Consider the following 15,776-nt stretch of genomic DNA (forward strand, 5'->3'; position numbering starts at 1 on the left):
TAGTAAGCAACAAAAGATAACTTCATGTCAGAGTATCAGAAAAACTTTCTACAAAAAGAGAGTATTGAAATAGTGGAATATGTTGTCTGTAGAGATAAGTGAGACTCCACTGCTAGTGGTCTTTAAGGACAGTCTGTAAAGATAAGACAGTTACGTCCTGTCTTATTAGAGGAAGATGAATAGAGAACATCTCGAGTTCCTTTTGAGGCCTTGAACTTCATGAAATTAGCTTTACAAAGTACATCCTGTATTTGAGATTGAGGAATTACTTAAAATATCTAATATTTTAAACATTAAAAATTCATTACCAAAACTAATTCATAGTTTTAACGCTGTAAGTAAGGAATGTAGCTAAGTTCAGACAGATATATTTATAGTGATATTTTTTTTCTTTCTTTTCCTTATTTATCCCTCAATCACATGTGTTGTGTTACAGGACATGAAGAAATTTGAATTTGAACTGAGAGCCCTGCAGGCTGCTTTGGAGCAAGCCCAAGCCACACTGACCTCTCCGGAACTCGGGCATTTGAGCTTGAAAGAGCAACTTTCTCACAGACAGGTAAAAGGCCAGGACCTCAAAGTTAGCACTTGAGTAGTGTGAGCTTACACAGAGTAATGAATGTTGGTGGGACAGATTATGGTGTTTCTTAGGTGGGTCACTGTTTCAGAGTTTAGCCCCAAATTACTGCTAAGGGAATAAGGGATGGAATGGGAAAAATCATTCCCTCAAAGGGAGTTATAGAACCATAGAATAGTTTTGGTTGGAAGGGACCTTTAAAGCCCATCTAGTCCAAGCCCTGTGCAGTGAGCAGGGACAGCTTCAACTAGATCAAGTTGCTCAGAGCCCCATCCAACCTGACCTTGAATGTTGCCAGGGATGGGGCATCTACCACCTCCCTGGGCAACCTGTGCCAGTGTTTCACCACCCTCACTCTGAAAAATTTCTTCCTTAGATCTAGTGGAAATCTGCCCTCTTTTAGTTTAAAACCATCAGTCCTTGTCCTATTGCTACAGGCCCTGCTAAAAAGTCTGTTCCCCATCTTTCTTCTAAGCCCCCTTTAAGTACTGGAAGGCTGCAGTAAGGTGTCCCCGGAGCCTGCTCTTCTCCAGGCTGAACAACCCCAACTCTCTCAGCCTTTCTTCATAGGAGAGGTGTTCCATCCCACTGATGATTTTGGTGGCCCTCCTCTGGACCCACTCCAACAGGCCCATGTCTTTGGAAGTTGGTTAAGTATAATCCTTCATGAGTATGTTCTTAGGTTGATGCAATTCAGAGAAATGTGCATCTAATCCAAGTCAATCCATGTTAATAATAATAAAGCAACTCAGTTCTTATCCAGTGCTTTTCATCCACAAGTTCTTAAAGTACTTCAAAAGGAAGTCTAGAGTGTATTGCCAGCTCCCCAGCTCCCCCAATAGTCAATTGAAAAGCTAAGAGAAAATTCAGTATTCCTTAAGCCCATTACATTTTTGTATGTTTAGTTGAATTATCTCCATAAGATATTGCTGCTTTCTCTGTTGCACCTGGCCTACTATAGAGATTTGTCAATTTGTTATTTTTGATCTCAATCTCATGACAAGGAAAATAACCCAAGTTATAGCTTTCTGAGTTGCTTAAGAAATGTTTCTTTCTGCAAGCTAGTATAGAGATTTAACTGTCTTTAGTCTGCCAGTGAAAACTAAATGTCAGCAGGTCCACTTTAGGATTAAAATCTGCATAAAAACATATGAAGGCAAGGTAAGTTTGCAGAGCTTTCACTTTTGATTAAAATACTCAGTCTTTATTCTAGGAAGTTGCGGCCACATTTCAGAATATGGCATTGAAGAGTATAAGAGAACCACATCACCCACCATAAGAGTAAAGGAATATGGATTTTTACAGTGGTGTTAATGTGTATTTGTCCTGGCTCTAGCAGGTCTCACAGTATGACTTTCTTCTGTATAGAAGGCGGCTCTAGCCCCTGCCCACCTGTTTCACCAGACCAGAGAGGGGGTCTTAGAGTGCCCAGCTGGCGTGCAGCCCCCAGGGTACCTCTGGGTGCCAATTGCACCAATTGCAAAGGTACCCTTTGCCAGTAGTATAGGACCTGCTAGAGGAGAGGCCTGGCCAATGATGTCTGAGGAATAGGTCATTATACCAAATCTCTGGTTAGTTTATCTACCATATGTCATGAAGGCACAGAAATAAAGAGCAAACCATAATCCTGTCATCAGTATGCACTTCAGGCCCACTTAGCTACCTTTCTGCGTAACGTATAGGAGAAGGGAGACACCAGCAAGCTGATTTTTATCTATTGAACTTAAAATCTTTTTCTAATGTGGTAAGGCCCTTTTCATCAACATTGCCTTTTTATTTTTCTTTTTTTATCTGTGAATACATTAAACTCCCCAATGAGGACAAAAAGAATGCTGATCAAATCTGTTCTCCAGCCATTGCACTTAGACCCTTCTCATGCATATGAACAGGCAGCTTGAAGGGACATTGTGAACGTAATAGAGACTTTTAACAAAGGTATCCAGCATGTGATTATTCAAAGGAAAAGTTTTCTGTGTGGCTGTGTTTTTCTCCTCTTTGATTGCCTTTTGAATTTTAAGCAACATGTTCAGCCATGTTTTATATTTTTAAAGGAAGACTGTGAAGACAATAGGATTCATTTGCTGGTTTGAAAATGTGCTTCTGCCTCTCAGCAGGAAGTTCCACTCGGATTTTAACATTAAAATATATGTATACATAAATGACTCCTGTGCTGCCTTGGTTTGTGGATTTTGTAAAGATATTTTTTTAAAATATGTTAACATAAATATTTTTGTACTTAGTCACTTAGAAGTAGGTACTACTATGTTTTTAATGAATTATTTTTATTCCCATTACATGGACTTTTTGTTTAATATTTAAAAGAATGATCATTTCAGAATGAGCAACACCAGACGAAGTTTGTCCTCATTATATTCAATTTAGAAAACAGATAATCAAATTTGTTGTTTGTTTCAGTGCTTGAACTCATAATTATTTTTCTTTTGCTGCATCAAATGCTCTGGGAGTTCTGCAAAACTGGCTTACTGTGGCACTGACTTTGTTTCTAGCATCTCTTATCTGAAATGGAGTCGCTGAAGCCAAAGGTTCACGCAGTACAAGTCTCTCAGAGTGCCCTGAGGATTCCTGAAGAGGTGGTCACCGGCCTGCCCATGTGCCACCGTGCCCTCCGGCTCCAGGAGGAGGCCAGCCGCCTGCAGCACACTGCCATTCAGCAGTGCAACATCATGCAGGCAAGTGTAACTCCGTCCCATAAGTTACTCTCAGTAAATTGAACAGTGCCATGCAAATTGTGACAAAAATGGAAAATTTCATATCTCTGTGCGTGCTTTTCTCTTTTCCGTGTAGTACCCATCAGGAAGTTCCCCACTAAGTTTCAGTCATTTCTGACTCCATGTTTTTGGGGGTTTTAACATTCATGATCCTGTTAATTGTTGATTTGCTCATCAGACTCTCATCTCTGTTCTGTCCTTGATCTTCCTATGTCTTTTTGTAATGCTGTTAGGATTAATTAGATAAATAGCTAATATGCAATTGTATGCAGGTTAATTTTACATATCGTCAGTTAATGCAATTAATATATCATTATAATATCAACTGCTTATAAAAACTATTGAGTGAATTAAATAGCTTTCTAGGGTAAAAATAATGCGTTTTCTCTTTATTTAACATTTATATATATTTACGTTCTGATTTTGGAGTCATTCAACATCTATTAAATTTGCATTTTCAAGTTTTGCTAAATACAAGAGAACTGGGTTTTGTCTGATTGTTTGAATTCATACCTCAACATGTAAAAGGTGTTTCCAAAGAAGAGGAGAATATGATTTTCATTCCTGCTATTTAGTGGTAGAAAAATACAAACTGAGCTAGGGTACAACTACAGAGCTTCAAGTTAGAAAACAGAAGAGACTTTCAATCATCAAGGATATTTAATAATACTTAAGTACAAGGAAGGATACAGTGTCACACTGAAGAGTTGTTAAAACAGGTTAGACAAACAGCTGTCTTGCTGTGACAGAAAGAACTGATACCACACTGCTAACATAATGGTCTGAATCAATCATCATAGTCATCTCCTGGTTGTATTTTCTGTACTCTTAGCTTTTTCATATGGTCTTTCTACTTCATAAATGGAGGCTTGAAGTGAAAAAGCAGATAAAAATGCTTTATAGTAAAACCATGAGACTAGGCAATGCTATCATTTGGTGGGTATGTTTGGTGCAAATACCTGTTGGAAGCAAAAGTTCTAGCTCCTTATATAGGACATCTAAAATACCATGGTATGTGAGATGTTTTTTGGAAATAAATTCAATGGTTTCATATATTTATCTATAGCAGTTCACAATATTTCTGAATGGACTTTTTCCTGACTATATTCCTGCTTTGCTTATCCAGGTGCAAGTGCCAGATAGCTGTAAGTTTGCTCCACTTCAGAAGGGTGATCAGTTATGCTTGGAATAAGTAAATGTTTACTTTCATGTAGACACTCAATATTTTTTTCCCCTCTCTAGGAAGCAGTGGTTCAGTATGAGCAATATGAGCAAGAAATGAAACATTTACAGCAAATGATAGAAAATGCCCATCATGACATCCAAGACAAGCCGATAGCAACCAGCAACATCCAGGAACTCCAGGTCCAGATTTCACATCATGAGGTAGGAGAGCCAAAATGCAATAACATGGGCTCAATGGCAGCTCGTTGACCCAAAAATCTTTTCATCAGCAGCGGTCATAAATTAGCTGAGTATCTTTTCAGTCTTGCTCATGGCTAGTTGAGCAGGTAGACTTAAAACTAGATAGAAAATTCATGCTGTTGGTATAGTGTGGAGTATTCATTTGTTTATTCAGTTAGATGTGTCCTAATCTCCAGACAACTTTATGACAAACAAGAGCATTGCATAATTAAGGGACAGTCACTGAGGAGTGACCCAGAAGTCAATGTTGAGCAGTTAGTCAGGTGATCACAGCTAGTTCAGTGATCCTTTTATGTTTAGATATACATATATATAAAAAAATATAATATATATATCTCTATTTCCTAAAGTACATACTCATTTCCATCCCAGTAACATTCTGTAAAAGAACACCAAGGGACTTGAAGCACATGAAACCACAATAGATTTGGAGGAAAACTCTGCAACATTCACTCCAAAGGCTTCTTTTAAAGTTATTGTTGGGAAGAGTTTTGTCTTGTGGAGTTACATGTCGTGCCCTCAAAGTCATTGATCTTTAGTGCTTGAATGAGTCAGAAGAGTCTCTGTGCAGCCTTCTCGCTGTGCTGGCATGGGAGCTCCTGAGCCCCTTTCACCTTCCCCTGTCTGTTGTGCATTTCTTGGGATAGAAAATGCACCATTGAACTCTATGTGTCACTTTTGGCACCAGATGGCGCCATTTCTTTACCTTTGAATTAAAAGCTATCTGTGCTATTATGTACTATAACCTAATGCTATATGTGTTGCTCATTTTCTATCCAGTCGTTAAAAAAGTTTCTTGGTATAAGAGCAGAGCAGTTTGCTCTGGTATTTTTTTAGTACTAAATTAAAAATGCTACTATTATGTATTCAAATGTTCTGGTACAGCAAATGCAGGAGGGTGACTTCAGCAGTACTGAGTAATATTGCTGGAGGAAGGAATTACAAATGGGGCAGCTTGAAGTTTCATCTGCATTCAAACAAATTCAGTAGCTAGGAGTCCTTCTAAATGTCTGCAGGAAGACAGTAGCTTTACTCTATTGCATGTGTTGGGATCAACTAGAGTGGACAGGTTTCATACTTGCAAGCTCTCCATGTTTAGAGGTAAGCAGTTTTGAAAGGCTGAGATATGTGTATTTTTGGCTCATATTTTGTCTGCTAAATACCTGTGGAAAAACATAGCGTAAAGGGGATATATTGAACCCTATATTATTATACTACTTCAAAATGCAAGTCTGTCAAGATGCTTGTTACATGTATTATTAATTTAAGAAAACATGTTACCAGATTCCCTGTTGAAGCCTGCATGAACTTAAAGGGACATATTTAGAATTAAAATAAGAGGAAGAAAGTGGAAGGAAAGTACACCCTGATTTGTAGGAAGCTAGTATTACTATGCATGTGTGTAGCTAGTTATGCTCTGGAACTGTTTACTGAACTGTGTTTCTTTAGACTTTCAGGTGAAAATGTGGGCAAGTATCTCCACACTTGTGAATTATTATTATATACTGGTATATAATACAGTACCTCATTTTTTTCACAATCACATTTTTAATTTTTTTTCAGTTTTCTTTGTTTTCGGTTGAGAGAGGTATGTCAGATACTCAGTGCATTGGACATTAATGCCAAAATGTTATTGCATCTCAGTAATATTGATGGAGTTAAGTGAGTATATTGAATGACAATACTTTCCCACTGAGCCCCAGAGATGTCATTCATTGAGCCTTAGTGAATGACTGGTGCTTACCAAACAGAGCAGATAACTATTCTAGCTGCTAGACAATAAAGTTATAGCTTGATTTGATTGCAGTTTGATTTTTCGACTGATCTAGCTGACACTTTATACTCAAGACTTTGCTTAGTCTCCAAGGTGAGCCTTGGAGCTCCAGGAGAGCTCCTTTTGTTGCTAACGTGACAGACAGTGAGCAGGTACCATTGAAACCCAGGCAGTAAAGTGTCATCCTTCATCCTTGTGCTGCCTCCATTTCTAAGTCTCTATTTCTCTCTATGACTGTTCTGCACTGTTACTTTGAGGAAGTGGTTTCCTGAAAATGTTATGCAAGCAAAAAAAATCTTTTAATTTTACCAGTCTGAAGCAGTAATCTTATATACTTTTTAAAAGATATTGTGATTATGTATTATTATACCTACTACCTACTTATACTAGATCTTGCAACTTCTGTTGCTATTTTTCCTTGAAAACTTGTGTTTGTTGAAGAAATAAAAGCAGATATAAAAATAAAGCAGAAATATATATTTGAATGAATAATCACTGATTTAACAGGCAAGCTTATTCAAATGTTGTTTTCACTTTATAGATCAAAATTCTATCATGTTACTGAACCTCTAGGCAGACAGTAACAATAGCTTTGGCAGAAATGTGAAAATCTTCCACTGTTTTTTATTATATTAATAGAAATCTTTGAAACTGGACACTGAACTGAGCAGCAGTACAGGGTAGGACAGAAGACAAGTTGGTTTCTAAGGCTATTCATTTCCGTCTTTCTTCTCTGACTAAACTTAAACTTATGATGGTGTTTGGCCATGCAGAGAGACTATTTCATAGCCATAAACCCCAGTATTTTTAAATATACTCTGCTTCAGGGCAGATTCCCCAGCTCTCTTTAAAGAAAGGTTAGAACTCTGTGCTGCTCAGCTTTTAATTCTGAAGACTTGCACAAAACCAAAACAAGATTAAAATATAGCCTATCCAAACACCGGCAAAAAGCGATCCAGTCTGTGTTTAACCTTATGTGACTGATTGTTCATATCACATTTGTGCTTGTTAGACCCTGTGAGTTATTGTTTGAACAATTCATTCTTTCCGGCGAGAGCTGAACGGGGCATTTTTTTACAGCTGTGGTTACCACATGACCTCATTTCCATGGCATGCGCTATGCGGAGGACCTTCGTCTTCCTTGGATAAATGGAACTAGAATGGGGGAAAAAAAATAGGGCAGGGAGAGATGTTCCCCTTTGCTGCAGTCTGAAGCTTACAGACTTCGTGTCAGGTTCAGACTGGATGCAAGCGCGAGCTGTGCCTCCCTCCCTTCTGCAGTTGCCGTGCACACAGAGCCTTTCGCAGCACTTTTCCGGTTTTGCCTCAGAGCTCTGGGCGCTGCCGTTTAGCTGTGCAGCCAGACGCAGCCTGACTCGTTCCCTCCACGACCAACGTCCTGCGTGTCAGCCAGCGCAGCAGCTTACGCGGGGTTTCTGAGAGGCAGCGCTATGATGTTATTGGCTGGGCTTGGAGGGGAGAGCTTGCCTTCGCCACGGAAGCTGAAATGCTGCCGGTCCTGTGGCCTTTATTGGCTGCCTCTGCATTAGGGCAAAAAAAATGTTTCCTCAGGAGCTGGCTCAGAAGATCAAAGGATACCAGGAGCAAATTGCTTCTTTGAATTCAAAGTGCAAGATGCTGACGATGAAAGCAAAACATGCCACCATGCTGCTGACAGTGACAGAAGTGGAGGGACTTGCAGAGGGAATGGAAGAGCTGGATTCAGACCTGCTCCCAGCACACCCAGCTCACCCCTCAGTGGTGATGGTAAGGAATGCCTTGGTCTTGGTACTGTTATCTGAGCTGCTTGCTTTTGCATCATTGCAACATCCCTGTGTAGCAAATTGCCACAGCTCACATCTACATTTTGCTTTTGAAATGGCTGGAGTGTGGCAAACCGAGCAAGCTGCAGCTTCCCCTTACTGTATTTTGCTTTATATGGGTTTTCAAGATAAAGGACGAAGTTGTTTAACAGACAGATGCCAGCGGAAGCTGACTGTAATAAGCTACAAATACAGGGCTTTTTCGTAGCTATCGACATGCAAGAGCAAATGCTAAGAAACTGCTGGATTGCAGGAATAAGATAAAACCAGAAGAAATATTATTTCACAACATATTGCAGTGTATAGGTTTTACACACCATATTTTTAAAGCTCTTGTCTTAAAATGTTGGTGTGCTAATTGACAGTAAGCTGCTCTATTCTCAGATGAGTATATTGGAAATGAAAGCTGGCTAAGTTCTGCCGTAGGCCTCATGTTTGAATTATTCTGCTTTTGTTTGTTTCTAATTGGGTGTCATTACAAACATATTGTTGATGCTATTGGGATTTTTTCTGAGTGAAAATGGAGTGTGGATTTCAGGATTTATCACTGTATAACAGCATTGGGGTACCAAGAAAAATACGTCGCTACTGGGTTGTGTGTATTTTATATTTTAAGTTTATTCCTTGTTGTTTGAACCAGGCCTGGTTACTGAGGCCCATACTGCATTATTCTATAGCTCTCCATAGTATTTCTATATGCATCAGTGATTGTATTAGAAGGCATTTAGGCAAACACTGATTTGTTATTATTGATTTGCTTGCTATACATTTTCTTTTAAATTCATTAGGGTACAGGAGAGCATGTTCATACTTTATGACAAGTAAATGAGAATATTCATTGAACCAGATTTTTAAGCTGGTAAATGTAATAGTGTTAAGTGTGACTAAATAATATCATGGTCATTCTGGCCATGTGTTGTTTTTCTTGTTTTGATCTCAATCTAAGTCAGACCTAAATTGAGGTAACTAATTTTCTTCCTGTGCTCTGGGGTTGCTTTTCCTGTGGCAGATGACTGCTGGTCGCTGTCACACGCTGCTCTCCCCTGTCACTGAGGAGTCTGGGGAGGAGGGAACCAACAGTGAGATTTCTTCTCCACCTGCCTGTCGCTCTCCCTCACCTGTGGCTAATACAGATGCTTCTGTTAACCAGGTACCTCCCTCTTGGCATTCATTCAGCTTTTATCTCGGAGACATGCATGGTTCCATTCCACAGGTGGTTTATTTAATACTCTGAAATAATATTTACCTATAGCTCCAAGCATCTGAGGCTTAACCTCTGACCTAACTGAACCTTCAGGTTCCAGTCCAAAATGGATACAAATATTGAAAAAAAAAATTTCAATTAAAAAAAATTAAAATTGTAAATTTGGCATTACAGCTATTCACTATTTTTAAAAATAATTTTTAAGTAACAATTACAAAGCTCTTCCATGTCACTGCTATTTTCTATTTATAACCTAATTTTTATTTTCACAGTTGTACTCAATGGAATCTTGCATCCTGAGAAAAAATGCAATTTTGTACTGCCTATAATAAAACATTGCATTATGTCCATATACATCTATCTTACGGTACTGTTGGCATTGTAGCATTGAAGCCACAGTCTGGTATCTTCCACTTAAAACCATTTCAAGTATTAACTTTCATGTATTTTCTCATGTATTTTTCATCGCATACTTTCAGTGACAGTCTATTTTAAGTGCTAATGAGGCAGATCAGTGAAATAGCTAAAATTAGGTTTTAAATCAAAACTGAGGACTATGGCACTTCTAATAGGAACAAGTGTACATCAGCATTGGTTAAAATGTGAGCAACAAAGCAGCTCGTTGAGCATCATGCACATGAAGATACACATAAAATGTTATGCTTTAGAAGTTTAGAAATGGGCCTTAGGAGAAGTTGCCACCTCACTGCATTCATCATGTTGTGGGTTTTGTGGTTCGTTGTTTTTTTCATTTGTGGCTGCTTCCAAAATTGACCACTGCAGACTTAAAGGGTAGAATAGTGTTGTGCTACATTGCTGAGTAGAAATAGGAAGTTTGAGAAAGTTGCCCACTAATTCCTTCCACTCATTTCAAAGACGCATATGGTGCTATAGAAGTTGCTAAATATAAATGATTCATTTTCATGAACTGACATAAGAAAGACTACTAGGGTAACATAGTAAAAATTATGACAAAATGTTACCTTCATAATAAACAAGTTATATAATGAATTAGAAGGATTTTTCTAGTGTTCTGTCATTTCAGAAATTTCCCAGTAGAGATTACTTACAGTAGAAAGGTAGCTATATATTTCAGCACAAAAATCTTATGACAGTATTAATCAGTGAAAAAGTTAAAGGAGCAAGAGCACCTTGCTTTTTAGTAAACAAATTCAGTGTCAGTTCATTACATTTATCTGAAAATGAAAAAAAACAGATTAAGAGCTCCAATAAGTCAAATAATAAGAGAAATCCAGTGAAGATGCTGTGGCACCAAAATGTAAGTTTTAGAACCTGTGATTTACAGGACAAAATTGAACAAAAAGATTATGTCCTTCATTTAGCAGAAGGTCTTTGAAAGAGATAAAATTGCTGGTGTTGTGATAGTCTAAAAATCTGACAGACGAAGGTTTCTTTAGTGTGGTTAGTGTTGAAATGAACTGCATGTACTAAACAATAAGCAGAAGAAGATTCCAAAATGCACTGGTTTACTTACAAAATGCTTAGGTTCACACTCACATGAGATTAAAACTAAAGAAGCTGTGAAACTGCCAGTGCAGTTCATCATGATGGAAGCCCAGGGAGATTCCAGGAAAGAAGGTTGGTTAAAAAAAGCATATGTAGAGAATAGTAAATTTAGGAGCTTAAATGTAAGTTTTATATTTTTTATTCAGTAGAAGACTCAGCAAAACTAACTTGGAAATGTTTTGTTTTAAAAAGTAGCCAGTGTTAAGAGAAATAAATTCTCACAGGAAGATCACCTGCAAAGTACCAGAAAAACATGTTAACAGAAACTCTAGAAAGCAAAGAATTACCTTAATCTAGTCTTTGGAAAAGCTCATATGAAGTGGGGTGGTTTTGGGGAGGGAACATTGAGTGTTAAGACTGTTTTTAAATTCATCCCTGGTAGTCTATGTATAGTCTTTCATCAAGGTTTCCTAGCATCTCTAAATGGTGAAGCATGACTAGTCTGAACTGAGACATCTATGCGCTATTTCTACATTGCTAACATCTAATGAAAATATAAAACAAATGCCAATATTGACAAATGGAAATATTGGTTCTATGTATTGAAACAGATTAAACCAAGACCATAAATACAAGAAAGTGACGGATCTAGTGCTGTTATAAGTTAACGGTTGCTCTGGTGGTTTGTTTTGCACTGAAACTCCTTTAAAAACAGCTAGGGAACAACTATAAAAATGTTAACTTGTAAAAGGCTGAGGGATTTCACAGTGTATAATAATTTAGCAATAGATAACAGTCCTTTAATGCAGTTTATTTTGATGTATAGCAAAATCAGGCACTTCATCTGTGCTGCAGTACTGAATGAGAATCCTCTGGGGCTAAAACTTTTCACACTTACCTGAAGATACAGTTGATTAGAATTTAGCACATTCTTTTAAAACTTACCTTCCAGATGCATAACTCAAGAGTAATTGAATTGTAAAAGCTGAAGTGTTGACACAAAGCCTTGGAGGTCACAGCTGATCCTGTGATTCAAGTCTTCAGTCACTGGATCACACTCTTTTTCTCCTTGTTCACAGACTACTTAATCATTCCTTCTCCTTCCTTTTGAAAACTCATTGAGGGTGCAACAGCCCTTGTTAAATATCTTTTGAAATCTAAATGCACCCTTTGCTCCTACATCCTAACAACAAAGCTTGAGTACTTTTCATTGGATAATTTTCATAAAAGAGGGCATGAGATGTTAAGGCCTTTATAGGGGGAACAAAATCTGTTTTGTATAAGAACATCTGGATTCACGCTATCAGCTTTAAAAGCCCTACCAAAAAGAAACTACCATGTTGTTTACTCCAAAAAGTAGTTGGACAGTGAAAGGGACAGCTTTTCCCTCTTTAAAAATCAAGGCCTTTATTCTAGAAATGATGATTAAGAAGTCTCAGAAGTACAGCTTTTCTCAGCCTTGAGAGAGGACCAGCTGAGGGCTGGAGAGTAGCTGCAGACAAGGCAAAATGAGAAGTTGCCTGCACTGGTGCAATTTTTCTCTGACTTGGAAAGATCGCTTGTGGTCAGAGTAAAAAATTCTGAAATTGCAGTACTGAATGCTGTGCTCAGCTGTTACCTATTCCCTGTGGGCTTCTGCAGATCGTAAACACTTTAATTAATTTTTTCACGTTTCCCAATTATTGCCTTTGAAGAAGTACCTCATCTGACTCTTTTGGACAGTTTGAGCCGTCTGTTCTTGGGTCTTCTGGAGAGACTGACTTTTTCAGGCCTCAGTAAAGATGTATAATTGAGCTGTCTGTAAAATACACTCTTGGCTGCTGCCTCCCTTTGAAATATTGGCAGTGATCTCTGAGTAGCACCTTAATTGTTAAAATGTCCATATACAAATCAGATAACCTGGATAGATCTCTTCATTCTTGGAAGGACTGAAGAACCATATTTGTGCAGCTGCTGGGTGATGGGGTGTTTTCTGGGACAGGTGGGCATCCTGTGCTCCCTAGGTTTCGTTAGAAAGATAGCCCGGGAGGTGACAGTGCCCCGGGGCATGACCTGGTTTCTATGCTCTTCCAGAGATTGTTTGGTTTTGTTCACATATGGTGTTAGATAACATACTGAAATGACATTGGTAAATAAAAGATTCTGCTCCAAGTTAAGGTTCCTGATTATATTCTGAGCTCTGGTACCTCACAAATAGTCTTGTTTAGTACCTAACTTTTATACATCTGTACAGAATCAGAGAATGGTTGAGGTTGGAAGGCACTTCTGGACGTCCTCCCCTTCCTCCAGCTGGGCGACATACAGCAGGTTGTCTGGGACTATATCCAGGGGGCTTTTGAGTATCTCCAAGCATGGAGACTTCACAACATCCCTAGGCAACCTGTCCCAGTGCTCAGTCACCCCCACAGTAAAAAAGTCTTTCCTGATGTTTGGAGGGAACCTCCTGTGTTTCAGTTTGTGCCCATTGCCCCCTGTCCTGTCTCTGGTCACCACTGAAAAGAACCTGGCTCTGTCTTATTTGCACCCTCCCTTCAAGTATTTATACACCTTTATACTTTTACATTTGCAGTTCAGCAAATGGTCTGTGGTCTGTTTGGTAGACACAGCTCTGTAAGCTGTCAAGTGTTAAGGCACTTAGTTTTCTTTCAGTCACATGGCTCGACATGCTGAATTTTCCTCCCATCATACAGTGACAGGAAGGAAATAACTTGAGAAATTTGCAAACCTTGGAGGAGGATTTTCCAAGTACACTTTTCAGTAGATTTTGAGCAACTTTTTATGCTAATATGGTGATAGCTGTGAGAGCTGCCTGAAGGGAGGTTTGGTCCAACCAAACAGAAATCAGTGGAAAATCTCTTAGTGATTTCACTGGCAGCAAAACTGTCTTAAAGTTTTCACCAGGGGCATTTACAAATTCAGAATAATTGAGGAAACGGGACAATAGCTGCTGTGTTGCATTGTCTGGAGCATAGTTCACTATATGGGGCTATTAAGTGAGAATAAGGAAGGTTGCAGCATTTTTTTCACCTTCTAAATAGATGTGGTGGTAACTGTCATACACGGTTTCAGTTTTAAATAATTCTTGTCATCAAGTCTTCTTTCCTGACTTAAATATAGATACTATGCACGTTTCCTTAATTTTACATTTTCGGTAAATGTTTTTAATTGTCACCTGCAACAGTCGAAGAAATCCCCATACACTGAGTATAGAAATTCTAGTGAAAAACAGTTCCACCCTGAATTTTCAGTGGTGATTTGAACATTTGCCTATTTTCCTTAGCACTTAGTGGTCTTTTGCCACTATGTTTTACAAGTTAGTTGAGAGTACCTGTTTGTTTGAAGGCTTACTATAAGCTACTGCTTCATACCCTTTCTTAGGTCATTGAGTAGTTCTTCAAAAAGGAATATGCTGGTTCTTCTGTTGCCTTCTCTGTGCTAGTGTTCATTGGGGTGGTATTCTTTGCCACCTATAGTACTGTAACCCACTATTGTGTCTATTGTGATGGGTTTTCCCCATATGTAGTTGTGATGACGCTAGAGCAACACTTCTGCTTGTAGTCCTCCCTTCCCAGTCTTTCCATGTCTGTCCACCGTTGCCTCCTGCACCTCCTAGCTAATATGAACATGAAAAAAATGCATCCACAGTCGTCATAGTGAAGCTCCAAACATACTCAGTATACTACTGTTAAATATTTGTTTACTGTGTTGCTCAGAGATTTCCTGGTGGTTTTGGCTTTGTGGGTTTTATAGTAGACATATGCAATAGGGCAGTATGTGGGGGGATATTCTTAGGCAGTATCTTGCATTTTGAAAATGGAATAATGTGCTTCGTGCTTCTAGGACATTGCTTATTACCAAGCCTTATCTGCTGAACAGTTGGCCTTATCTGCTGAACAGTTGCAGACAGAAGCTGCTAAAATTCAATCCAGCACTTCAGCCACCCAGCAGTTTTATGAACCCGGCTTAGAATCAGCTGCTAGTGCCAAATTGGATGATTTGCAGCGTTCTTGGGAAACGCTGAAAAATGTGGTAAGTCTTTATCTGGAAGATTCAAAATAATCAACTAGCTTGTAAGGAATAAAATGCAAAGAACTGGATCAGCTAATATTCTTCTCTGAAATTCTTGGTTTTCAGGTGGTAACAGGCATTGTTAGTTGTGATATTATATTACACTGTCTTTGTTCTTTGTTTGAAAGCCTGTGCAGGATGGACCTTCATCAAGAACAAATAAAAGTCATTGAGGCTGATAGTTGCCTTCAGAAATACTGGCTATTGTCAGACTATATTCCATAACCTAACAGGGAAATCCACTCATGCTGGATCCAGTTTCTCCAAATACTGAGTCAGCTTAACACATTTCTACATAGTAGTGTAGCATAATCATTCATTGATGTATGAAAATGGTCAAAGTTTTGATCACATGCTATAAATTTTAATTCTTTGCAGAGGCACAGTAGCTTTTATGGGATACTAAGAACTATACGCCTAGCAAATTGTGCACATCCACATGTTTGAGTGCATAAAATCTAAAACAAGGTGTGAGAATGTGCCTAGGTTTTCTCTGCTTATTGAAGTCCATTTTTTTTCAGTCACAGAACCTATGATTTGACTGAAGATCTTTAAACAGATAAATATTTCTAATACGGATGTTTAGCTTGATAATTTATACTTTTGAAAACTTGTTGCAAGCTTTTGGTTTTAGTGTCATAAGCCTAGGGATTTATGAAGCAGAAGAAAGAGCAAATCCTGTATCAAAGGTCACAATTTATACCTCCCA

The 15,776-nt window shown here is 38.5% G+C and overlaps 1 protein-coding gene across 1 annotated transcript in view; it reads left to right on the forward strand.

Annotated features, from left to right (window-relative positions):
- LOC309404168 (nesprin-1-like) overlaps positions 1-15,776 on the forward strand; it is a gene marked incomplete at both ends in the record, with an annotated part of 124,338 nt that overhangs the window by 50,967 nt on the left and 57,595 nt on the right. The window contains 6 exons of the mRNA XM_081998553.1: positions 437-559; positions 3,085-3,267; positions 4,549-4,692; positions 8,078-8,272; positions 9,338-9,478; positions 14,840-15,028. Coding sequence (XP_081854679.1) covers positions 437-559; positions 3,085-3,267; positions 4,549-4,692; positions 8,078-8,272; positions 9,338-9,478; positions 14,840-15,028 — 975 coding nt within the window. The remainder of the gene's footprint in view (positions 1-436; positions 560-3,084; positions 3,268-4,548; positions 4,693-8,077; positions 8,273-9,337; positions 9,479-14,839; positions 15,029-15,776) is intronic.

Source organism: Phaethon aethereus, assembly GCF_964289735.1.
Source record: "Phaethon aethereus genome assembly, chromosome: 3".
Classification (NCBI taxonomy): Eukaryota; Metazoa; Chordata; class Aves; order Phaethontiformes; family Phaethontidae; genus Phaethon; species Phaethon aethereus.